Consider the following 24,719-nt stretch of genomic DNA (forward strand, 5'->3'; position numbering starts at 1 on the left):
TCCACCAATCGGGGCCGGGCTGGGCGGGCCCGGGCCGGCGCACGCGGCGCGCTCGCTGCCGGAAGCGGCGATCTGTGTGGAGCCGGCGCGCGGCGCAGCATGGCGGGGCCGCAGGGTCCAGAGCGCAAGGCGTCCGGAGCGCAGCCCAGGAAGCGGCGTCCGGAGCACGAGCCCGAGCGTGAGCCGCCACCGGAGGAGGTGACCGCGGGGTGGCGGGGACGGGTCCGCGAGGGCCGGGCGCGCACGTGGCGGGCGCCGGGGCCGGGCCGCCTGTCAGCGGGCGCGCGCCCGCGCATCGCCCGAGCCTCGCGGACGCCCGGCCGCGGCGGGGAGCGCGGGGGTGCGGGCGCTCTCCTCCGGCTCGAGCGCGGCCGAGGGCGGAGAAGCCGGAGGCGGCGCCGGGCCTGCGGCCCCGCGGGGCCCCGGCCGCCCCGACGCGGGCCAGGCGCGGTGTGGGCGCCGCGAATCGGCGGACGCACCGCGGCCTGCCACGCCGATTGCTCGTCGTTTGGACGCTCAGGCTGGTGGGCCGAGAGCTAGCCGGCCACTCTGAGTACTGGGCCCTGCGCTGTTCGTGACTGACCGTTTGCTCGCTATTTTAATGTGTAACTGGAAATTGGATATTGGATGTAAGTCGTGAGTGGTGAATGCGAAAGTCACTTCTGCGGAAAGTAGGTTGGGTCCTATGAACTAGTTGGCAATGCAGGATGTAGAATTAGATGACACCTGTAAACTGTTAGACAAAGAGTGACATCAAGAATTCTGCTTTCAGGCCAGGCGCCGCTGGCTCACGCCTGCCTGTCATCCTAGCTACTCAGGAGGCTGAGATCTGAGGATCACGGTTCAAAGCCAGCCTGGGTAGGAAAGTCCCTAATCTCCAATAAACCACTAGAAAACCGGGAGTGGTGCTGTGGCTCAAGCGGTAGAGCGCTCGCCTTGAGCTGAAGAGCTGAGGGACAGTGACCAGGCCTAGAGTTCACACGACCAACAAAAAAGAAAAAAAAAGAACTCTGCTTTCAGCCTGGGAAGGTGGCTCAGTGGTACAGTACTTGCCTAACATGCTTGAAGCCCTGGGTTCAATTCCTCAGCATCACATACACAGAAAAAGCCAGAACTGGTGCTGGGGCTGGAGCAATAGAGTGCTAGCCTTGAGCAAAAAAGCTCAGGGACCAGGACTGGCAAAAAAGAAAAAAAAAAGTTCTGCACTCACATGCTTCCTCAGCTTTCAACTTCTTGTTGCACTTTTCAGAAGCCAAGGACAGGACAGGCACTGGTGACTTAAATTTACTCAGAAAAAACATAGCCTCTTCAACTACTGGTTTTGGGAAAACTGGGCAGCCACATGCAAAAAACTAAAAGTGGATCCCTGCTTGTGACCATGCACTAGCATCAGCTCAAAATGGATTAAAGACCTCAACATCAGCCACAAAACTCTGAAACAACTGCAAGACAGAGTAAGAGAACTTAGGCACAGGTAGGAACTTCCTGAATAGAGAGTCCCAGGGGCACAACAGATAAGAGAGAGACACGACAAATGGGACTACATGAAAATAAAAAAAGTTTGTGCACCACTAGAAACATAGCTACTGAAGTAGAAAGACAGCCAACCAATTGGGAAACCATCTTTGCCATCAGTACATCAGACGAAGGCCAAATATCCAATATATACCGGGAGTTCAAGAAACTAACCCCTCCCAAATCTAATAAGCCAATCAGTAAATGGGCAAGGGAGCTAAGGAGAGACTTTTCAGAAGAAGAGGTAAGAATGGCAAAGAACACACAAGGAAATGCTTATCATCCCTGGCCTTAAAGGAAATGCAAACCAAAAACATACCATTTTACCCAAGTTAGACTGGCTACTATTCTGAATTCGGACAACAACAAATGCTTGTGGACAGGTGGAGGAAAAAAGGAACCCTGCTGCACTGCTGGTGGGAATGTAAACTAATAAAACCACTCTGGAGAGCAGTCTGGCCGTTCCTCAAACTAAACATACCTTTCCCATGACCCAGCCATACCACTCCTAGGCATCTACACCTGCACATCCATGTTCATTGCCACACGGTTCACAATAGCCAAGATATGGAAACAGCCCAAATGCCCAACAACAGATGAGTGGATCCAAAATATGTGGTACCTATACACAATGGAATTTTACACAGCCTGTAGAAAGAGTAAAATAATGCCATTCGCAGAGAAATGGATGGAACTAGAACACATGTTGAGCGAGGTAGGCCAAGATCAAGGAGAGAAATGGTGCACGTTCTCCCTGCTATGTGGAAGTTAGATTTAAAATGCAAGGGGATATGATAAATTACACAGGATTCTAGACACCCATATACAGCGAGACCAAAAGAGGATAGTCTTAGGAGAAAACCACCAAGTTGTGACGCCCAAGAGCCTCTTCATACGCATATACAGTAATATACACACTGAAACAAACTCCAAAGAAAGGACTTTTTCTTAATTTGTCTTTTCATTTTTGGCTGACTCTGGATTCTTCATACACCATGTATGTGTGCACATCTGAGGGAAGGTGGGGGAGGACAAGTGAGGCGGCGGAAAGCGGGTGAGAAGCGCAGCGCCGGGCTCACTCCGTGCACTGGGCTTGGATGAAGATAACCCTGCAACTTGTGGACGGAGATGGGAGGGAGAGAATGGGAGAGGATGAGGGAAGGGATGATACTACGCAAAGGAAGGAGATGCACTTTTTTTTTTTTTTTTGTCGGTCGTGGGGTCTGAACTCTGGGCCTGGGCGCTGCCCTCAGCTCTTCAGCTCAAGGCGAGCGCTTTACCACTTGCGCCACAGCGCCACTTCCGGCTTTTTTTTTTTCTGTTTATGTGGTGCTGAGGAATCGAACCCAGGGCCTCAGGGATGCAGGGCAAGCGCTCTACCACAGAGCCACCTTCCCAGCCCCGGAGATGTACTTCTTATCTGATGTATGTAAAGGTAACTCCTGTATATCACCTATAAAATAATTTAACAAAATCTACTTAGAGCTGGGTGCTGATGGCTCACTTCTATAATCCTAGCTACTCAGGAGACAGATCTGAGGATCATGGTTCAAAGCCAGCCTGGGCAGGAAAGGCTGTGAGACTTACCTCCAATAAACCACCAGAAAACTGGAAGGGAGCTGTAGCTAAAGTGATAGAGTGCCAGCCTTGAGCTGAAGAACAGAGGGACACCACCAGGCACAGAGTTCAAGCCCCATGCCCAACCAAAAAAAATAAAATTAGGAGGCTAATATCTGAGAATAATGATTTGAAGCCAGCCCAGGTAGGAAATTCTGTGAAAGACTGATCTCTAATTAACCACCAAAAGCTGGAAGTGGGGCTGTGTCCTAAGTGATAGAGCACCATCCTTAGTGATAGCATCCAGGTCCTGAATTCAAGCCCCAGCATCAGTGTGGGGGAACCCTCCCCTCCCCCCCAGTTTATGTATCTACAGCGCTTTTTATATCTTGTAGAGTTAGGCATGAAATGGTGTCTAGTCAGCTGGGCTGAAAAAGTTCACATTACTTCCATTACTCTTGTTTTCCAGCCTACCTATCATGATGGGCCCCAGTCTCTTTGGGTGTGGAGGCTGCTATGGTGGTAGAAGCCCTCAGGGGTAGTGATCCTCTTTGGGCCCCTGCCCTGCCACCCTGGCCCTTCCAGCTCTGGGAACCGTGAGTGCCAGGGTAGGATTTGGAGTGTGTCGACGGAGGAGAGTTGGTTTTGGTGGTACAGTCAGGACTGGGCTCTGAAAAGGAGTTGTGTCCTTGAAAAGGCCCTCCCTCATGTGACACTGGGTACAAGGTGTCCTGAGGATTGCAGTCAAGCTGTCATAACCGGAGGAAGATGAGGAAGGCCCGGGTGGGGCAGATGGTTTTAGTGGAGGTGGAGGCTTGTAACTAGAGGTTGGCTGTACAGTGTCTGGTCAGCTGCTCCGGGTGCCTGCAGGACAAGCCTATGGGTAGCAGTTACTAACATTAGGTTTCTTTGCAGCTTCCTTTCCTGTGTGGCTCTGCTCCCAGCCATGGTGATGGAAGTGACTCCGGCCTCTCTGACAGCGAAGAGAGTGTGTTCTCAGGCCTAGAAGATTCCAGCAGTGACTGTGGTGAGGACAGCAGTGAAGGAGAAGATGGAGCCAGCCACAGAGGGATGGAAGAGACCTCTGGGGAGCAGGTGGGTGGGCCTGAGCCCCGGGCCTGGGCGCTGTCCCTCAGCTCTTCAGCGCAAGGCGAGCGCTCAACCATTTGAAACACAGCGCCTCTTCCGGCTTTTTCTGTTTATGTGGTGTTCAGATTGAACCCAGGGCCTCGTGCATGCTAGGCAAACACTCTACCACTAGGCCACATTCCAAGCCCCTATCTCTCTACCTTTTTTAAAGTTTTTTTTTCTTTTTCGGTGCCAGTCCTGGGGCTTGAACTCAGTGCATGGGCACTGCCCTGAACTTCTGCTCAAGGCTAGCCTTCTACCACTTTAGCCATAATGCCTCTTCTGGCTTTTTTTGGCAATTAGGAATGAGAATCATGGACTTCCCTTTGGTCCACAGTCCTCAGATCTCAGCCTCCTGAGTAGCTAGGATGACAGGTGCAAGCCGTTGACTCCCAGCTATAAGCCTTCCTTGAAAAATGATTTAGATATTGCATCAGTAGCATTTTATAAAGTATAGAAGTTGCTATTTGTTGTCCTTATTCTGAATTCACAAGTATAGTTAATAGCTTATTGTATATCTTCCTGGGCCTTTTACCCATTTTAGAATTAAAGATCCATACATTTAAGTATTTCAACTTTCCTTCTTTTTTTTTTTTTTTTTTTTTGTCGGTCATGGGGCTTGAACTCTGAGCCTGGGCGCTGTCCCTCAGCTCTTCAGCTGAAGGCAAGTGGTCTACCACTTGAGCTACAGCGCCACTTGCGGTTTTTCTGGTGGTTTATTGGAGATAGGAGTCTCACGGTCTTTCCTGCCCGGGCTGGCTTTGAACCTCGATCCTCAGATCTCAGCCTCCTGAGTAGCTAGGATTACAGGCGTGAGCCACCAGTGCCCAGCGAACTTTCCTTCTTAATGCAAGTCTTTGAAGTGATATATGCATGTACCTCAGGTACAAGAGGGTGTTTGGTGGAGCCTAGTAGAAGATGCATCTTCTCTTGGGCCTTGGGTTCTCCCTGGGCATCCCTTGTATTCCAGAACTCTGTGTTGGTTTGTCCCATCGGGCTCTCTGCTCAGGTTCCTGTGACTGGACTTTACTGGGTCTGCTCTGTTAAATGTAGCCCCCATCTATCTGCCCCTCTGCCCCAGGGATGCTTTAGTAGCAACAGGTTAAGGAGGCTTTCAGAGCTCTGGGTTCCCAGGCTCAGAGTAAGGGGTTGACAGGAGAGAAAGTCCCAGTTATACCTCCACCTCTGAGGCTGTTGCCTACTCTGTGGCCTGCCGTGCTGGCTGCTGTGTCGCAGTCTGTTGGCCAGTACTGCCTCCTGAATGTTCTTGGTTTCTCATGAGCCTGGCCTGACATCCTGGGTGTCCCACACCCTGAAAAGGTATGTGCCTGTGATCTTCTTCCAACTTATGTCCAGGCCTTGGGGTCTGTCCTGTGATGGCTTGGTTGCCACGTCACACTCCACAACAGGCTATGTTGTGGGTCTCTTAAGTGAGCAGTGTCTGCTGGAGCCCACTACATAATGAGACTACTTTTCTGTGATGGACTAAACAGCTTAACCTCCCTCTCCTCATCTAGGGCTTTCCCCTGACACCTAGTGTGCTGCCTGGCCTCTTGCTGTGTTCATGTCCACAGCACACATGCCCAGTAAAAATGTCCTTATTTAGGGCATCTTCTATCAGCAAAACTAGACTCACCCTTGCGAGGCTGGGCTGAGTTGCTGGACCAGGAACCCTGTGCTGTTTGTCTGTGTCAGTTATCTGTCACTTGTAACAGGTTACCCCAAACTTTAGCTTCATTTGACCGGTCTTCACTGGCTGCTTACACCTGTAATCCGTGAGAGCTAAGGATTATAATTCAAAGCCAGCCCAGGCAGTAACATCAGTGAGACTTATCTCCAGTTAACAACCATAAATCTAGCGTGGCTCAAGTGGTAGAGTGCTAGCCTTGAGCAAAAGCAGCTCAGGGACAAGTGCCAGGCTCTGAGTTCAAGCCTCAGGACTGGCACAAGAAAACAAATCTTCACTGCTTCACTGTTGCAGGAGGCTGGCGCCCTGGTGCTTTGGGAGATGCTATCAGAGTACAGGGGGCTAAGGTTGCCCCTCTAAGATTTTCGCCTGGCTGCTGGCAGGAGGCCTTGGGCGAGCATGGTACTTGGGGGCTGATAAGTGGGTAGGAATGAGGCGTGGGAATGGGCTTGCGAAGTTGAGAGGGACATGGGCATGTCCTTGTCTGTGGTGGGTGTGTTGGGCTTGTGGGACTCTTCATCTGTGCCTCTCTGCTTACTGTCTTAGATCTAGCCTGCTGGTGGTAGGTGTATAGCCATGGATGGCACCCTTCCTACTAGCTGTAAGCAGTTTTGTTATTTGCTACTTACTTGTTATTTGTTAATTTTTTTTTTGCCAGCTTGAACAGTTCTAGGCAGTGTCCCCAAGCTTCTTTTGCTCAAGGCTAGCACTCTACCACTTGAGCCACAGCACCACTTCTGGCCTTTTCTGTGTATGTGGTTCTGAGGAATCGAATCCAAGGCTTCATGCATGCTAGGTCAGCACACTTTAACAGTAAGCCACATTCCCAGCCCTGTTATTTATTTTTATTTATGTGTGGTCTTGGTGATGTTTTTTATTTTTTTATTTTTTCTGTTAGTCATGGGGCATGAACTTGGCCTGGGTGCTGTCCTTGTTCTTTTTGCTCATTTCCAGTTTTTGAGTGGTTAATTGGAGATAAGAGTCGTCACGGGGACTTTTCTGCCTGAGCTGGTTTTGAACTGCATTCCTCAGCCTCCCGAGTAGCTAGGATTACAAGTATATATGATTTTTGGGAGTAGACAGCTTTTTCCTTACCTAGTAGACAAGGTAAAGTCCTTGTGCTTCTCATTATAATGTCACCTACTAACTGTTGACTTGCTACTGTGGTTCTTTATAGAACCATAGTGTTTCCAGTGGCTGGACACCTTAACTGGCCCCTAGCCACCCGACCTCAGCCTCTGGAGCGCTAAAAGTACAAACATGCTCTATGATCTACTCATAGCTTATATGAGAGGCTTGTTTTGTTTTGTTTTTTGTTCTTTTGTGCTCAAGTCCGAGTTTCTGTCTGTTCATATTGCTGCCTGCGTGCTATTTTGAAGAATGAAAGACAAAGAAGAGTTGTGTGTGTTCCTGGTGTTTAATGCCATCTCTGGCCGGAGGATCTCTTTGGGTCTCAGCAGAGCTCTGGGGGGCGGTAGATGTCTTCAGAGTCCTGGACTTGACTGAGGTGTTGTTATGAGTTCCTGAAGGGGAGTGTCACACACGGGTGCTGTTGGGTTGGAGGTGACAGGCAGCTGCAGAGGGGACGCAAGCGTCTAGGCGTGTGAGGCGGTGCCTGGCTGGCTGTTCTCACCTTGACTTCTTCCGTGGTCTACACCCATCTTCTTAGCCCCTGAGACAGGCAGCAACTAACTTTCCCCCCGTCACACAGCACTGCAGTGTCAGCCATGTACAGAGGTCAACTTTCAGGCAGGATGCGGGGCCCTCGAGTGTCTCGTGGGTAGGGATGGGTGTTCCATAGGGCTCTGGTATCTGCTCAGGAAAAATGGTCACTAGGTCCTGTCTGTTCTGCTGCTTCTGGGGGTTCTAGTGAGAACAGCACGTCCCGCTCTGAAGTAAGTGGTCCTGCACACTGGGTAAAGCTGAGTGGCCCTCGAACTCCGTATGAGGGGCCAGGCAGTTTGCATGACGGCCCTTGGGGGTGGTGAGGAAAGAGGTGCAAAGATTCACAGCCATGACTTGGTTTTTGGTGCTGATCCTGTGGCTTAAAGTCAGTGCCTCTCAACTCTTGCTTTTTTTTTTTAAATCTTATTGTAGAGGTGATGCACAGAAGGGTTACAGTTACCCAAGTCAGGTAATGAGTACATTTTTTCTTCTTCTTTTTTTTTGGTTGGTCGCGGGGCTTGAACTCTGGCCTTGGGCGCTATCCCTGCGCTCTTCAGCTCAAGGCCTTCAGCTCAAGGCGAGCGCTCTACTGCTTGAGCCACAGTGCCACTTCCGGTTTTCTAGTGGTTTATTAGAGATAAGAGTCTCAAGGACTTTCCTGCCCGGGCTGGGCTGGCTTTGAACCGTGATCATCAGATCTCAGCCTCCTGAGTAGCTGGGATTACAGGCATGAGCCACCACCGCCTGGCTTGTTGTTTTTTGCTGGTCTTAGGGCTCAAAACCTAGACCTGGACGCTGTCCCTTGAGCTCCTTTTGGCTTAAGGCGAGCGCTCTACTACTTGTCATTCTTCCTGATGGAAGTGTAGAATTTTTTTTTTTTTGTCGGTTGTGGGGCTTGAACTGTGAGCTTGGGCATTATCTCTCAGCTCTTCAGCTCAAGTCAAGCACTCTACCGCTTGAGCCACGGTGGTTTATTGGAGATAAGAGTCTCATGGATTTTCCTGACTGGGCTGGCTTTGAACCGTGATCCTCAGATCTCAGCCTCGTAAGTAGCTAGGATTACAGGCGTGAGCCACTGGGCACCTGGCTGGTTATTGAGTTTTTGAGGGTTAATTTGAGGGGTTTAATTTTTGAGATCTAAGTATATTTTAGATATGAGGCTCTTGTCTGATGGCATAGCTGGTAAAATCTTCCACTCTGGGCTATCTGTTTATCTTGTTAGCTATGTCCTTTGCTGTGTAGAAGCTCTTCAGTTTGAATCAATCCCATTTATTTCATCCTTTGATTTGTTGTTGTTCTGGATCTTAGGAAGTTTTGTTCCGTGATTAGGACCCCTAGTGTTTCCCCTACTCCTTCCTGTAATATTTTCATGGTATCTGGCCTTACATTGATCCTTAGACCTCAGCCTCCTGAGGTCTTGTGTTTACACAGGTCCAGGCATGAGCAGCACACCTTCCACAGCTCTGAAGATCTGCTCCCAGAGGAGAAAGCATCTTCGATAAGGTCGTGCACCTGCATCCATTGTCTGTGTTTTAGCTGACTTGTTATTTTATTTTATTTTTTGTTGGTTGTGGGGCTTGCACTCTGGCCTGGGCGCTGTCCCTCAGCTCTTCAGCTCAAGCCCAGTGCTCTACCACTTGAGCCACGGCACCACTTCCAGTTTTCTGGTGGTTTATTGGAGATAAGAGTCTCAGGGCCTTTCCTGCCTGGACTGGCTTTGAACTATGATCCTCAGATCTTGGCCTCCTGAGTAGTAGGATTACAGGCGTGAGCCACTGGTGCCTGGTGCCTGGCTGGACTTGTTAATAAGGTTTAAAATAACATTCAATACCTAACTGGAGAGCATTTGTCTCTAGACTTTCTTTTTTTGGGGGGGGGTCTTTTTTTAGGCCTGGGTGCTGTCCCTCAGCTCTTCAGCTCAAGGCTAGCGCTCTACCACTTGAGCCATAGCGCCACTTCCGGCTTTTTTCTTTTTGCTTATGTGGTGCTGAGGAGTCGAACCCAGGGCCTTGAGCATGCAAGGCAAGCGCTCTACCACTGAGCCTCCTTCTCAGCCCCTAGACTTTCTTTGAATGGTTGGACTAGGCATGTGGCGTAGGCTTTGAACCGTGCAATCTCAGTACTCTGGATGTAGTAAGTTTAAGGTCAGACTGGGCTACTTAGCAAGACCTTGTGGGTGCCTCCTTCTCAACCTTGTCTCAGACAACAAAAAAAAACAGATCTGCCCCTTACTCTGTCTAAGCATAGGGAACACCTCCCCGCAGAGTGAGCTAGACTTGGGCCTGAGTATGGTGTCGGTGCTGCCCTCTGGTGGACACCACCTGTCCCCGCATCAGTTGAGTATGGGTAGGATGTTACAGTTTGGAATCTTGGGTGCTGAGACGAACACATTTATCTGGGAAACCCCAAACACTGCCCTTAGAGAAACCCATCCTTGTTAAGGATCTGCCTGTGTCTGACCCCTGTCTACACTGCTGTGCAGACAGCCCCGCTCTGCCCAACACTGGAACCTCAGGAGTGTACAGAATGACAAACCTGTCATCTTTTTATGTTCGTGTTTATTTTTTCTCTCTGTGCCAGTACTTGCACTCAGAGCCTTATGCTTTTGCTTCACTTTTTTTTTTCTTTTTATCGGTTGTGGGGGCTGAACTCTGGGCCTGGGCACTGTCTTTCAGCTCTTCAGCTCAAGGCTAGCACTCTACTGTTTGAGCCACAGCACCACTTCTGGCTTTTTCTGTGTATGTGGTGCTGAGGAATCAAACCCAGGGCCTCTGCATGGGAGGCAAGCACTCTACCACTGAGCCACCTTCCCAGCCCCTCTTGCTTCACTTTTTAACTCAAAACTAGCACACTACCAGTTGAGTCACATCTATACTTCTGGCTCTTTGCTCGTTAATGGGAGATAAGAGTCTCAGGGATTTCTCTTTTTTTTTTTTTTTTTAATTTTATTTTACTGTAAAGATGCTGTAGGAGTGGTTACAGTTACATGAGTAAGGCATTGAGTATACATTTTTTTGAGCATTGTTACCCCTTTCCTTGTTCTCCTACTATCCTTTCTTTCCCCCTCTCAGGGATTTTTCTACCTGGGCTAGCTTCAAACTGGGATCCTCAGATCTCAGCCTCTTGAGTGGCTAACACTATAGGTGTGTGCCACCAGCACCCATCAGGTCTCTCATCTTCCTCAGTCTCTGCTCATGATGTGTGGGCACTCTGTAACTTTCAGGCACAGTGCCTGTGAAAACAGGCCCCGGGAACCCCCGGAAGAGGTCTGGGAACCAGGGAGCACTGTCTGAGGCCACACTGAGTGAGGCCACGGCCCTGACTGACACGCTGGGCCTCCACGGCCGGCCAGGGCCACTGTGCTTCCTGGTTGCTGCTGCTGGAGCAGGGGCTGTCGTGTAAAGGGGTGGGGGCTGCCCCCTGGCCTGCGAGGCACTCCAGGCTCACCCTTTGTGCGTCCCCTGCCAGGCTGAGCTGACCCACTTTCGACAGTCAGCAGGGGAGCTAGAGATGGGGAAGATGTGGAAACTGAATCCTACCTTGTTTCTGGCCTGCAGAAAGACTTAGTCTCCTATCCCTCTTTCTATTGAAGGAAAAAACAGGCGAGAGGAAGAGTGGGCCTTGGCCCCGGCCTGGGCAGGAGGGAGCAGGGCTTCAGGCGGGGGCGCCGCGCTGGGGTTCCTGCTCCAGGCTCTTTATTGCCCCCGGGGGTGAGAGGTGGGCCTGTTTTTCCCATCAGCCCTGGTTCCACCAGTAAATCCGATCTGGTTGGAGCATCCGCTTCCCCAGTCAGGGAGAATCTGTTTTCCAGGCTGGTGTGTAAGTCTTCGGTGGTGCCCGCTCTGACCCAGTGGACAGGGTTAGCCTAGGGTCATGGCCACCACGGCGGGAGAGTGCCAGGAGTAGGGTGGTGGCCATGGGGGTGGGCTCTAGGTATTCTGTGGGTTTAGAGCTCTTGCCAGCAGGCTGGAAGGGGTTCTCTCTGACTCGAGGTTGCTTGGCCATGTTGGCCCCTGGCAGGCCCCCCCCCCGCCCTGGAACTTGTCCCAGGTAGTGCTGCCCCTGCGTTGCTCCCTTGCCCTCTCCCCTTGGCCTTGTCCTGGACCCCAGGTCTGTCTCTTCTGTTGGATCTGGGCTGGCCTCAGGCCCTAGACCAGGGGCCCTGTAGCTGCTGGTGGTGTTCGCAGTGTGGGGGCAGAAGAGTGGGAATGTTGGTCTTCAACAAGGCTTGACTGCAAATTGCTCTAGGGTGGTCTTCTTTCCAGTCTGGTACCAGGGCTGCCAGAAGGCAGAGGCTGTATAGCCTATGAGGGAAAAGCCGCAGGCAGGGACTGTGGTACTGGGCACAACAGCAGAGGCCTTCAGAGGTCTGCTGAGGGCTAGTCTCTGGGTTAGGCCAAAGCCTGGGGCTGGAGTGGAGCTGCTCAGTCACGGGGGGTGTCTTACATAGGTTTCAGGCCTCTGCGTTGGGGAAGCAGTTCTCAAGCCGAGGGTTAGGCTGTGTGCTAGCACAGCCTGATGTCCAGGATCATGTCATGTGCCCCTGAGCTAACTCATTCTCCTTGGTCCGCAGGCTGGCGCCCCTTGCCCGACAACAGAGGCAGTGAGCTCACCGAAGGGGGATGAGTATGCGGAAGACAGCTCTGATGAGGAGGTAGGCGTGCAGGGTGGGAGGTCCTCCAGGCCAGGTGGCACCTTGGGCTGGCTGCTCTGTGGCCAGGGCTGCCCTAGGGTATACTGGAGTGTCCTGCTGCTGTGCTTGCTGCCCCGGGTAGAGGGAGCCGGGGCCTTGTGAAGGCGCAGGCCCGCTGGCCTGAGTGGGCGTCCTGGCTGGGGCCTGCCCCATCTGGAAGAGTGATTGTGGGGTCTGAGACACATGACTGGAGCAGCACATGTCTGTCATCAGTGTGTCGGGTGGGGGGAGATGGGCTGTGGCTCTGTCCACTGGACAGGTGTCTATGACCCTGGGTGCTCCCGGGAATGTGCTCCTCCTGTCTCTGTTGGGGTGTCAGGAGCAGACCCAGGCTTCTGATCAGTGGAGAGGCCACAGGCATGGGTGTGGGCCTCAGGCAGGAGTGGGTACCTCCTTTCCCTGCCCTGGTGTTCCCCAGGTAGTGGCTCACATGACGTGGCCGCCTTGTGATGGAGTTGCAGGAGCACTTAGCAGGGGCAGGACCCTTTTCTGGCTCAGGGAGTCTGTTGTGTGAAGAGGAAGGTGTGCGGGGCTGGGGTGTGCTGGGTCCTCCGGAGAGTGGAGGCAGCGACACCAAGGCTGGGAGGGGCCGGGAGCTCTGAGCACGCGGGCAGCGCGGCTGGCAGCAGCCCCCTGCTTGGAGACGCCTGGCCCCGCAGCAGGGCGGTGGCCACTGCGAGCCTCTTCAGGCCGTGGGGGCCTTTGTGTGCCTCCTACAGGGATGGTCTTTGGCCCTCAGGAGCCCTTTTTGCCTGCTTATCGGGGGTCTGATGGGAGGCTGGGGGAGACAGGCACCCCCTCCCGCCGGGTTTCCTCCCCACCTTCAAGCTCTCTTGGCAGTGTCTGCAGGAGCTTTGGCCGCCAGCCCGATCCAGTCTCTGCTGCGCGTTCAGAGAACAGAGACAAAACAAAATAAATTGGTTTCCTGGCCGGAGCAGCGGGCGCGGTGGCGAGGGGGGCTGCACAGCCCTGCTCCCTGCCTGTCTCCCCTCCCCCCCGGGGCTCTGGCTGTCGGCAGCCACATCCTGTCGGCTACTTTTTTATATTTGGTATTTTGAGAAATCGATGATGATTGTAAGCGGAGCGCGGGGCCGGGGGATGGGCATTGCAGAGCAGGGCCTGCCTGGTTCTGCTTGTCCACAGGGAGGGGTACCCCAGCTCTCCTGTCCAGTGCCCGAGGAGAGGTTTGGGCAGCCCCCCGCTGGGCTGCAAGGAAGCAGGAGGTGCGGGGGCCGCTTCCTCCTCCTGTGATGACTATTGCATGTGTCAGGCTGAGTGACAGCCCCGCAGCCCAGATGCCCATCTGCCTGAACTTCCGCCAGCACAGCCGCCCAGTGGCTCGAGGGGGCGGCAGAGCTCAGCTTTCAGGAGGCATGGAGGCCAGGCCTGGGTAGATGCGCCCCATCCAGGGCGTCTGCGTGTGGGGCTCAGGCTGCGTCCCGCCTGGTCCTCAGCCGAGCGGCAGGTCAGGGAGGAGAGCCGGTCCCCCCGGGCTGCCTGCTGCGGCTCTGACAGTGAGGCCTGGCGTGCTTGTGAGGGCTCCGAGCCTCGCCTGCACTCTCTGTGGCTGGGCCCTGGTCTGGCCCTTGTAGCACCACTTGCTGTGTGGGGGCCACCTTGGCCGAGACGTCCAGCGGGACGGTCCCTTCTGTCCATGTCTTGGGTTGGAGCCCATGGTGCCAGAATCTCAGGAGTTCCTTGGCCAGCTGGAGGTGCCAGAACTGGCCAGGTGGGCTGTGCCAATCACTGGGCCTCTGGAGAGCTCTGCAGGTGGGGCTGGGAGGGGACTGCTGGGGTCTGTTCCCTTGGAGCAGGGACCTTCACTGCACCTGAGAGGGACGGGAGCAAGGCCGCGTCCGGGAGGCCAGTCTGGCCATCTGGGCTGGGGGTGGAAGCACCCCTGGCCCTCACCCCCCACCTCTTCCCTGCCTGCCTTCCCGGGGTCTGGGCTGGGGCCGGGGGCTTTGGGACCCCACGGTGCCCTGGGGCGTGGGCTCTCTTCACTGAGGGTCTCTTGGTTGAGCACTGGCTCCTGACTACTCACTTGGCCTTCTCAGTCCTTCTCTCAGATCTCAGCCAGGCAGCCTTGTGTGGGCTGAGGAGGTGGGGGTGGAGCCCCTGAGTGAGTTGCTGGCCGCGGTGGAGGGGAAAGGCCCCTGAGGAGCTGCTGTTGTACGGCTGCCCCGCCTCCACGCGGCTACCTCGCCCCTCCCCACAGCACCCGGGCCTCATAGACGTGATCTCATCCAGCCATAAGGACCCCCGGGAGGTGGGCCCGGTAGAGGGGCGGGTTAGTGGCTGATGCCTGTCCTCTTCTGTGTCAAGCAACTGGGAGAAACTGAGGCCTGGTCAGGAAGAAGTACAGTCCAGCTGCCTGCTCTGACTGGGAAGTGTGGCCAGCGCGAGGGTTCGGGGCGGACGTTGGGGAACCTGCCCCCGTTGCTGAGCATGGGCCCCAGGCCATCCGTAGTCAGGCCTCTGGCCGGGCCAGGTCAGGGGGATGGGTTGCCGTCTTGGCCAGCTCTGCAGCAACTCTCGCCCTGCCTGGGCTGTAGCTCAGATCCCACGGGGACACGGCCCAGCGTGTCTGCATCCAGAACCTGCTATCCCCTCTGCTCTCTCGCCAAACGCCGTTAATGGCTTCTCCCAGCTACTGAACCGGCAGCTGCCTCCAGTGCTGGCGGCCTTCTGCTCCTCCGGGGCCGCCCCCGCCCGCCTGCGCCCCGGCCTCCGCCTGCCCGTGCACTCACTCGGTGCTGCTTGCCTGTGTTGCTGGCAGGGGAGCCCTGGGCTCAGGTTTCCAGCAGGAGCGTGCAGAGCCCTCCCTGCTCTGTGTGTGGAAGGCACCAGGGCCTGTGGGCTGCCCTGGCAGCAGTCCACCAGAGGCCAGCCTGCGTGCCTGCCTCAGAGCGGAGCTGCTGTGGAGACAGACAGCCCTTCTGCACGGTCCCCATCCTGCTCCTGTGCCCTCGCCAGGCCTGCAGGAAGGGCACGGTGGGTGGAGCTTCTCCCCCAGCACATCATCGCTGTCTTCCTCGTCCAGTGGTTCCCCAGAGCCACTCTGTCTGGCACCTTAGCTGACAGAGGCGGGTGTGTTGGGTAACCGAGGAAGCCAGCTGCCCGCACAGGCCGCTGACTCTTCAGTGTCCCGGAGTGGCTGGTGGGGGCGGGCCTCCTCCGACCTGCAAGTGTCCTCTGCAGGTGGGCCATAGCGGCCCTGTCTGCTGTTGGGCCCGTGGCTCTCGGAGGAGGGTTTGCTGGGGGGCAGAGCAGGCGTGGGGGGCGGGGGAGCAGGGGGGGCACGATGGGGCCCTTCATGAGGCAGTGTCGCAGTCTGGGGACTGGAGTCCCAGTTGAGGGCGGTGCTCGGGGCTGGGAAAAGGCTCCAGAATGGGATTTTGGAGGTGTCTTGGACCCCTCTCAACTGGAAGCAGCAGCTGTATCTAAACAGTGGGGTGCAGAACAGGCCCTGTGAGCCTCCTCGGGCCAAGTGAGTCGTGGGTTAGGAATGGCTCTGCCATTCCTTGCTTACAAGGTACTGCAAGTAGGGACACCTCCAGAAACATCCACTCCAGGAAGAGGGCTGGACACGTGGGCCCTGGGCAGCCTCCTGCACAAGGGGGCCTCTGCCTGCCCTGGAGACCCCGCGGGAGTGGCTTGCCCTCCCTGTCTGACAACGTGCTGGCAGCCGTCCAGTAGTGACCCTTACCCTGATGGCCAGCCCCTCACAGGCAGACAGCTGGTGTCGGGAGGGACAGAGCAGTGAGGGTGTCCTGGTCGAAGCTGGGGTGGCCCGGTGAGAAGGTGGCCCTAACCCCTCCAAGTTCCCTGGGCTGGAAGAGGCTGCCTGCCTGGTCTGTCACCCAGGCTGTGCTGGGAGCGCTGGGACCCAGCGTCTCCGCTGATGGCGTCGGCCTCAGGTGAGCCTGGGGTGGCTGTGGGGCCTGAGCACTTTGACAGAGATAAGACATCCCAAAAGGGGGAGGCAGCCGCACAGGAAGGCCACGGGCTCGGAGACAGGAGGGCGTTTGGTGCCGGGGGAGCTGAGCAACACTGAACACTACCCACATTGTAATCGGAGAGGGGCCGGGGAAGAGAGACGGAGCAAGGCAGCTGACCCCACGCTCCCGGGGGACAGGTGGGAGAGGCGGAACGAGGAGAGAGTGAAGGATTCCAGAGGTGGGCCGGCTTCCTCTCTTGCAGACAGACACGGGAGGGAGTTGGGCAGCGGGCCAGCGCCGTACCTGCAGTTCCAATCTGTGGTCCTGACAGCTGCAGCCACTTTGGGGAGGGGGAGGGGGCTCATCGAGAGCGGAAAAGTCCCAGCCGACACATCAGCGGGCTGCGGCTGTGTCCGGGCAGAGGGGAGGGGGTGCCCGGCCTCATCCACGCGCTGGTCTTTGGGGCTGGGTGACCCCCCCCCAGAGAAGGACTCGGGTCTGCCTGCCCTCAGTCAACCTGGTCTGGGGTCTCGGTGTCGTGCCTGACCTGAAGGGGTCACATGTGTTTCCTGGCAGCCTGCAGGTGCTGAGCAGGGTGGGGGTGGCTGGTCCCGCGCAGGCAGCCTGGTGGTGATGAATCATGTGGTGCCGCCAGCCGCTGGTTCCCCAGCCTGGGGACAGGGAGCTGACAGCTGAGGCCGAGCCGAGCGTTTCCAGCCCAGCTCAGCTCAGCTCACAGGGGTGGCTGCTGGCCCAGGGTGCCGGCTGGAGGAGGCGGGGGCCTTCTTCCCAGCTGTCTCTGTGGGGCACACGCAGAGGGAGCCCTGGATCTTTGTGCTGTGGCTCTTCAGTGTGGTGGAGGGTGAGGCAGGGCTCTGGCTGTGGCGGGCAGGTAGCACCTGCCATCCGTCAGCGTGGGCTAGCCATGGGCTGGCTCGTGTGGGGCCACTGTGGGGCGGCGCACACTGCCCCCGGTTTGGTCTCTGGTTTGAATCTGTAGCCGTGGAGGGTAACTGAGTGTTCCTCCAGCCCCTCCCCTCCCCACCCCTCCCCCTGCTGGCTGTCGGGCCAGGCCCTCGGCCCCTGCTACCGGTGCAGCTTTGGGAGCGGCTGGGCTGCTTGCCCAGGTCTGAGGCTGGCCAAGCTGCAGCCTCGTCAGAGTCAGGCCCTGCAGTTGAAGCCTTGGCCGGGCGCGTGCCGTACCCCAAGCATCTGGGCCCCTGGGGAGCCTTCTAGCCCCAAAGCCTCCAGGTCCGTCCTTGTCTCTTTCATTTGGCTCTGGTTGATACCCCATCTCCAGCTCTTGTTTGGTAGACTCTGACCTGCGCAGCCCCCAGCAGCTGCTCCCGGGTTTCCCTGGCCTCTCACACCAGGCCCTCCTCTGGGCCAGCCCTCCCTCGCACTGGCCCTCAACCAGGTGCTGCCCACCGGTGCCGGTGCCACAGAGACCCCATCGCTCTGGCTCCTGTTTAGCTTCATGGCCTTCCCCACGGCTGGCGGCTTCTGTGCCAAGGGGTCCCTTTCCACATGGCTTGGCTTGCTCTCTGCCTTTTTCAACGTCTGTTTCTCTGATCGGTCCTGACCCTGGCCAGGCCGTTCTGACCACCGAGGTGGATGTCCACTGGTGTCCATCCTCCTCAGGTTGGGTCCAGATCTGGACAGGTGAGGACTGTGGGTAAGTGGTGCTCTCGCTGAAGGACACGGGTAGGCCAGTGCGGGGCTGGCCAATGCAGGGGCTGGCCAGTGCGGGGGCTGGCTTGAGGACGAGGGTGGGGGCCGCTGCCCCCTGCCCCGTGCAGGCCCCTCCGTGCCAGGTTGCTTCCTTAGTTAACATGTGTCAAAGAAACCTTGCTGCCCGGACAAGGCTCTGCCCAGAGACCATGGAGGGAAGGGCGCCTCCTCAGGCCCCAGCCATAGCCCCGGGTCTCGGGCAGCAGGGGCCTCCAGCAACCCAGTGTGCCCCCGCGCCCCCCCCCCCCCCCCAGCCAGCTGTGGTCTCCTGCAGGATTAAGGGGAGGAAATTTGGGGTTGGGTTTCTCTCTGAACGAAACCTGCCGCTGTGACTTTTTATCCTGTTATATTTCTATCAGATTGGACACAGCCCTCCCTCCCCCCCCCCCCCCCCCAGCCTTAATGGCTCTGGCTTTGAGAATTTCCTCCAAAATTACACCACCGCTTCCTGCACCGTAGTCCCCTGGAGCCCATCCATGCGGAGGAGGGGCAGCTTTGTCTCTGCCCGGTGAGGATGCCCACATATTTCTCAGCACCTGGTCTCCCCCTGGGATGGAGAGGTGTCATTGCCGGGCTGGGGGCCGGGGCTGGGGGCCTGGGCCTTGCCAGCCACCCAGCACCTGGTGTTCCTGGCCATCCCCTGCTCAGCCCCCGCCGGAAGCCAGGCTGCTGGCCTGGCTCAGTGGGGAGGCGGCCCTTTTCTCTAGTGTGCCCACAGAGCTCCCTCCACCACTGAACTCATGGTCACCTGCAGGATTTTAATGGTTGGCCAGCTGTGCACAGCACCTGGTGGGGTTCTAAGTCAGCCTCCTTAGGGGCCAGGGAGGTGTTTGGGGGGAGTTGGGTGGGACAGAGGTTGATGGCCAGGAGTCCTTCTATTGTGCTGTTGGGATGAGTGGGATGTGGTCTCTCAGACCCAGCCTCAGCCCCCAGTTTGGTAACTCGCTCTGCTGGACAGCACTGCTGCCTGTCCAACCCTGTGTCCGCTTAGAACCCGCACACTGGTGCCTGGCTGTGTCCTCCTCGGGGTGCGGGGCCTGCTTCTGCCCTGCCTTCCCTCCATCCCGCCCTGCCCCGCAGGTCCCAGCCGCTGTCAGGTATTCAGGCGCGCCTGCCTCGGCCCCTGGAAGGGAGATGCCCCAGGCAGGCCAGGCGGGCAAGATGGGCTCCGAGGCTTGGCCTAGGGCAGCCATGGGGGTTCAGATCCTTCCAGAGGACAGTCTGCCTCCACACTTGGAAGATACTGCTTCGTTTTTAATTATTACAAAACTTCCAGACTTTATATTATCATATCAGAGATGCAAGATGCCAACAGTTGGCCCAGGTCGAGAGCCAGCATGGAAAGTTCCAGTGGGGCTGGGCTACTCAGTCAAGTCACTGCCCATCTGTCTGTCTGCCTGTCCATCGGTCCTGTTCGCAGCCCGCGTGGGGCCGGCCTGGTTGGTCCGCTCTGAGGTGGGCTCTCTGGCGTCCACCTCTTGTGGCCGCGGGCCATCCTCCTAACTTCGGATTGCCGTCTTTCTGTCTCGGTCTTTACTCTGCAGAACGTAAGGGGAGGGGGTCAGGGCCTGGGCAGGGACCCCACCCCGGCCCGGCCTCCCCGGCCTCCCGCGGGGGCAGCTGCCGTGCAGCCCCGCTGTGAAATGAGGTTTCCCAGGCGAGCAGGCCCCGGGCGCGGACTGGGGAGGAGGCGGGGGTTGGGAGAGGCTGGCGTGCGGGAGTGCGCCCGCGTCCCCCGCCGTCCCGGCCCGGGGCCCCCGCGGGGCAGGTGGCCGGCGGCCGCTCACCAGCTTCCTCTGGTTGCTGAGGCAGAAGGTGCAGATCTGCTTGGGCTGGGCGTTCTCGCCGCCGTCCCGCGCCGGCGCCGGCGGCGGGGGGCTGCCCGCGCGCGCGCGGAAGAAGGCGGGCCCGGCCAGGCAGGGCTGCCCGTCGCCGCGCTCGCCCACCAGCAGCACGTTGCCCAGGTGCGAGATGTAGCTGGAGGCCAGGCGCAGCGTCTCGATCTTGGAGAGCTTCCTGTCGGCGGGCTCGGTGGGGATGAGCGTGCGCAGCGCCGTGAAGGCCGTGTTCACGCTGTTGGTGCGGTCCCGCTCGCGCGCGTTCGCCGTGTGCCGCTGCCGCGGCTCGCGGCCCGCCCGCGCCGCCGGCCCGGGCCCCGCGCCCGCCCGCCGGGCCCCCGCGCGCCTCCGGGCGCCCTGCAGGCCGCAGCGCGCCGCGTGCACGCGGCAGGGCTTCTCGTCCGAGCCCGAGCTCTCGCTGCCGCGGTCCTCGTCCTCCGACAGCGGGCTCACCTCGGGGTACAGGTAGCGGCCCGGCGGCGCCGAGCGCAGCATGGCGGAGGCCGGGGCCGGGGCCGGGCCGGGCGCGCCGTCAGCTCCGCCGGCCGCCGCGCATGCCGCCCCCCGCGGGCGCCGGCCGCCGGGCCGGGGCAGGCGCGGGTCTCGGCTGCGCCCCGCGGTGGCGGCTGCCGGGCGCGCGCAGCACATGTGCGTCCGGGCTGGGGCGGGCCGGCGCGCGGCGCCTTTATAGCGGCGGCCCCTCCCCCGCGGCCCGCCGCCGCCGCCTCCCGGCCCGGCCCCCGGGCTCCAGCGGGGCCGGCGCCGGCCCGGGGCCGTGCCCAGGGGTCCCGAGCATCAGGCTGGCGTGGGGACGGGGGCGGGTGGGAGTGCCCGAGGTACCGGAGCCCCAAGAGCAAGGTCCCCCCCCTTCCCCCGCGGCTGGACACGCCTGGCCCGGCTAACCGGTGCCTGGCCGCACCCTGTCTCTTCCTCTCGGAGCACTTGGGTCCTCCCCGCCGCCTGCCTGGCAGCCCCGGGAGTCAGCCGCAGCGGGCACGTGTGTGTGGGGGGGAGCACAGCGCATCCACCCTGCACCTGCCCGCTCCCCTCTCTGGGCCGGGCAGCAGCTGTGCTGACTCCCAGGCTAGCTCTTGCGGAGGGCACACCTGTGTAAGACCAGGTCTACAGGAAGGAGAGTCGGCCTGGCGGGGGTCCGGCAGGCCTGCTGGGAGGGCGGGAGTAGGCAGGTGCGGGGTCCTGCCTGGCTCTTCTGCAGGGGGCTGCAGCGCCCAACCATGCTTGCTGTTCTTGCTGCCTCCCTCCCCGGTGGCTACTGTTGCAGGAAGCGGCTGCCTGGGCAGCCGTCCCCGGGCTGGGAGGAGTGAGGGTGGCGGCTGGCAGGGGCTGAAACCAGGAATGTGTGTCCCGGAATGCGGCTGCTCTGCCTACCACACAGGGAGGGAGGGGGCGGGGGGGGGGTCCCGGACTGCCACCTGTGGGGCAGAGGGCAGAAGTGTCCCCCGGGATGGGTGGGATGGGGTCTTCCTTGGTCGCTGTTCCGTAGCTGCCCACTTCTAAGGTCCCTGCCAGGGGAGGGAGCCCATGAGCGATGAGGTCATCTGTGTCTGTGGCTGCCCAGAGCCCTCGCCAAGGAATCCGACAAGGGGGAGGCTCGGGTTGGCATCACTTCAGTGGAAAATGTGAAGGTAAAGCTGCGGCGCCTCCGAGGGCCTGGGGTGGAGGCAAGGGGGGTGGTGCCGGTTGGTTTGCCACGTCAGACCCGAGGGCCAGAGCAGGGGCACATGTCCAGGGGCCTCGAGGCCGGCCCTTGGCCCTCTCTGCTTAGCCCCGGTGGCTTTCAGGAGGCTGGGGTGGGGGACAGGTGCTCACACGGTGTCCGTGCCGCAGGACATCCGGAACACGGTGGGCAACGTCCCCCTGGCGTGGTACGAGGACTTCCCACACGTGGGCTACGACCTGGATGGCAAGCGCATCTACAAGCCCCTCCGCACCCGGGACGAGCTGGACCGGTTTCTGGACAAGATGGACGATCCAGACTTCTGGTGAGTTGGCTCTTGCAGCAAGGCCCCTGGGTCCCCGGGGCCGGACGCGGCTCTGACCAGCCACCCCACAGGCGCACTGTGCAGGACCGGACGACCGGACACGACCTGAGGCTGACCGACGAGCAGGTGGCCCTGGTGCGGCGGCTGCAGAGGGGTCAGTTTGGGGATGTGGACTTCAGCCCGTGTGAGGTAGGTAGGAACGGCGTGAGGTCGAGGCCCGAGGCGGGTGGGTATGGGCGGGGCCTCAGCCCCGGGCTTGTCTCCTCAGCCGGCCGTGGACTTCTTCAGCGGGGACCTCATGATCCACCCCGTGACCAACCGCCCTGCTGACAAGCGAAGCTTCATCCCATCCCTGGTGGAAAAGGAGAAGGTGGGCCGGGTCCCCTCCGCCCTGGAGCCGCCCCGGCCAGCCGGGCTGTGTGGGCAGGTGCCCTGCTGACCTCGGCTGTGCGTGTGTAGGTGTCCCGCATGGTGCACGCCATCAAGATGGGTTGGATCCAACCTCGTCGGCCCCGAGACCCCGCCCCCCGCTTCTATGACTTGTGGGCCCAGGAGGACCCCAGCGCTGTGCTGGGGCGTCACAAGATGCACGTGCCTGCACCCAAGCTGGCCCTGCCTGGCCACGCAGAGTCCTACAACCCCCCTCCTGAGTACCTGCCCAGTGAAGAGGAGGTAGCCCTGCACCACTTCCCCGCTTGCCTGTCATGGGTCTTTTTGGTCCTGGGGCTTGAACTCAGGGCCTGGGCGCTGTCCCTAAGCCTCTCTGTGCTCAAGGCCAGCGCTCTACCCCTTGAGCCACAGTGCCACTGGCAGCTGTCTGGGAATTGACCCCGGGGTCTCATGCGTGCTAGGCGGGTGCTCTACCACTGAGCCCCCTTCCCAGCACGCACCTCGCTTCTCTTCCCCAGCGCATGGCATGGGCACAGCAAGAACCTGGTGAGCGGAAGCTCAGCTTCCTGCCACAGAAGTTTCTGAGTCTGCGGGCTGTGCCTGCGTACGATCGCTTCATCCAAGAGCGCTTTGAGCGCTGCCTGGATTTGTACCTGTGCCCACGGCAGCGGAAGATGAGGGTATGTAGGTGAAGCCTGCGGGGGGGGGGAGGGGGGAGGCTCGGGGTGACCAAGTCCTGTCTGCCGCAGGTCAATGTGGATCCCGAGGACCTCATCCCCAAACTGCCTCGACCCAGGGACCTGCAGCCTTTCCCTGTGTGCCAAGCACTGGTGAGTTGGGGTTCGGTTGGGGGGGTGGCGGCAAATCCCTGAGGTCAGTTTGTCTCACTGCTCCTCCTCTGCAGGTCTACAGGGGCCACAGCGACCTTGTCCGCTGCCTCAGTGTCTCCCCGGGGGGCCAGTGGCTGGTTTCAGGTGGGCCTGGGGTGGGGGCAGCCCAGAGCTGGGGGCCGGGTGGGAGGAGCAGATGCTGAGGGCCTTCTCTGCTTACCCAGGATCGGATGATGGCTCACTGCGGCTCTGGGAGGTTGCCACCGCCCGCTGTATGAGGACGCTGCCCGCGGGGGGCGTGGTGAGAAGCGTTGCTTGGAACCCCAACCCCACCGTGTGCTTGGTGGCCGCAGCCATGTGAGTCTGCCACCCGCCCTCGGTGAGGCAGCTGGCGGGTGGGCGCTGTGCAGAGGGGCTGCATCTGGCTCTGGTTCACAGAGACGACACGGTGCTGCTGATAAACCCGGCGCTGGGGGACCGACTGCTGGTGGGCAGCACAGACCAGCTCCTGGGTGCCTTCACCCCCCCTGAGGAGCCCGTCCTGCAGACTGCCCGCTGGCAGGAGGCGTCGGAGGAGGAGTGTCAGTGGGGCCTGCGGCTTCGTATTTGCCACAGCAAGGTAAGGGGAGGAGGGCGTCGAGGAGGGCGGGGTCCGTGCAACCCAGCCAGCTAGTCAGCCAGCACCGTTCTGCAGCCGGTGACACAGGTAACCTGGCACGGGCGAGGAGACTACTTGGCCGTGGTGCTGGCCAGCCCAGGCCACACCCAGGTGCTGATCCACCAGCTGAGCCGGCGTCGTAGCCAGAGCCCCTTCCGCCGCAGCCACGGCCAGGTTCAGAGGGTGGCTTTCCACCCCACCCGGCCCTTCCTGTTGGTGGCCTCTCAGCGCAGCGTCCGCATTTACCACCTGCTGCGCCAAGAGCTTACCAAGAAGCTGATGCCTAACTGCAAGTGGGTGTCCAGCCTGGCTGTGCACCCGGCAGGTGAGGGGCGGGCCGCCCCACTGGTGAGGGGGGAGGGGTGCGCCGTGCAGGTCGAGTGAGGACCCCCGTCTGCCTCTGGCCACAGGCGACAACATCATCTGTGGCAGCTACGACAGCAAGCTGGTGTGGTTCGACCTGGATCTCTCCACCAAGCCATATAAAGTGCTGCGGTGAGCTGGGGGAGGCTAGGGGCGGCCGGCGGCCCCTCTCTCCACTGAGCCCACTCTGAATCCAGCCCTCCCTTAGGCACCACAAGAAGGCGCTGCGGGCCGTGGCCTTCCACCCTCGGTACCCGCTCTTTGCCTCTGGCTCAGATGACGGCAGTGTCATTGTCTGCCATGGCATGGTGTACAGGTGAGTGCTGCCCTGGCGGCCCTGGGGTCTCTGTGGAGCACTGTGTCTCATGGTGCCCTAACCCCGTCTTTCCACAGCGACCTGCTGCAGAATCCGCTGCTGGTGCCGGTCAAGGTGCTCAAGGGGCACACGCTGGCTCGAGACCTGGGCGTCCTGGATGTGGCCTTCCACCCCACGCAGCCCTGGGTCTTCTCCTCAGGGGCAGACGGCACTGTCCGCCTCTTCACCTAAGGCTGCCGCCCAGCGCCTGGGTGGCCTGGACTGAGGCAGGAGGGGGGTGCCCAGGGTTCTTGAGTAGATGCCTTTCTCCCCACCGCTGCTGCTTTTTTGGGATGGTTAGCAGCCGGAGCAAGCTCCCTGCCACAGCGCAAAATCTTCACCCGAATAAATGATCCAAAACTGGG

General features: G+C 59.0%; 2 protein-coding genes across 2 annotated transcripts; one reads left to right on the plus strand and one right to left on the minus strand.

Moving 5' to 3' along the window:
- Positions 1-57: 57 nt before the first annotated feature.
- Bop1 (BOP1 ribosomal biogenesis factor) lies at positions 58-24,719 on the plus strand. Its single transcript, XM_042669360.1, has 16 exons — positions 58-204; positions 3,991-4,167; positions 12,126-12,206; positions 21,604-21,758; positions 21,830-21,947; positions 22,027-22,128; positions 22,218-22,430; positions 22,667-22,828; positions 22,898-22,978; positions 23,053-23,122; positions 23,203-23,335; positions 23,417-23,597; positions 23,673-23,961; positions 24,047-24,131; positions 24,208-24,315; positions 24,393-24,719. The coding sequence occupies exons 1-16, from the start codon at positions 100-102 to the stop codon at positions 24,544-24,546; spliced, it is 2,214 nt and encodes a 737-aa protein (XP_042525294.1). The 5' UTR covers positions 58-99; the 3' UTR covers positions 24,547-24,719.
- On the minus strand, positions 18,826-20,252 carry Scx (scleraxis bHLH transcription factor). The gene is made up of 2 exons (XM_042669361.1): positions 19,705-20,252; positions 18,826-19,455 (listed from the first exon to the last, which is right to left on the minus strand). Exons 1-2 carry the CDS (start codon positions 20,248-20,250, stop codon positions 19,417-19,419), a joined length of 585 nt encoding a protein of 194 aa, XP_042525295.1. The 5' UTR covers positions 20,251-20,252; the 3' UTR covers positions 18,826-19,416.

Source organism: Dipodomys spectabilis, unplaced genomic scaffold (genome assembly GCF_019054845.1).
Source record: "Dipodomys spectabilis isolate Male_0828 unplaced genomic scaffold, ASM1905484v1 ptg000495l, whole genome shotgun sequence".
NCBI lineage: Eukaryota > Metazoa > Chordata > Mammalia > Rodentia > Heteromyidae > Dipodomys > Dipodomys spectabilis.

What these genes read in the sequence shown, in the direction of transcription:
- Bop1 (XM_042669360.1), top strand. Translation starts at nt 100, where the DNA reads ATGGCGGGGCCGCAGGGTCCAGAGCGCAAGGCGTCCGGAGCGCAGCCC. An exon ending in CGCCACCGGAGGAGGTGACC is followed by an intron (nt 205 to 3,990) that starts GCGGGGTGGCGG and finishes TCTTTGCAGCTT; the next exon opens with CCTTTCCTGTGTGGCTCTGC. An exon ending in CCCTGGTGGAAAAGGAGAAG is followed by an intron (nt 22,129 to 22,217) that starts GTGGGCCGGGTC and finishes GTGCGTGTGTAG; the next exon opens with GTGTCCCGCATGGTGCACGC.
- Scx (XM_042669361.1), bottom strand. Translation starts at nt 20,250, where the DNA reads ATGCTGCGCTCGGCGCCGCCGGGCCGCTACCTGTACCCCGAGGTGAGC. An exon ending in TCAGCAACCAGAGGAAGCTG is followed by an intron (nt 19,456 to 19,704) that starts GTGAGCGGCCGC and finishes TACGTTCTGCAG; the next exon opens with AGTAAAGACCGAGACAGAAA.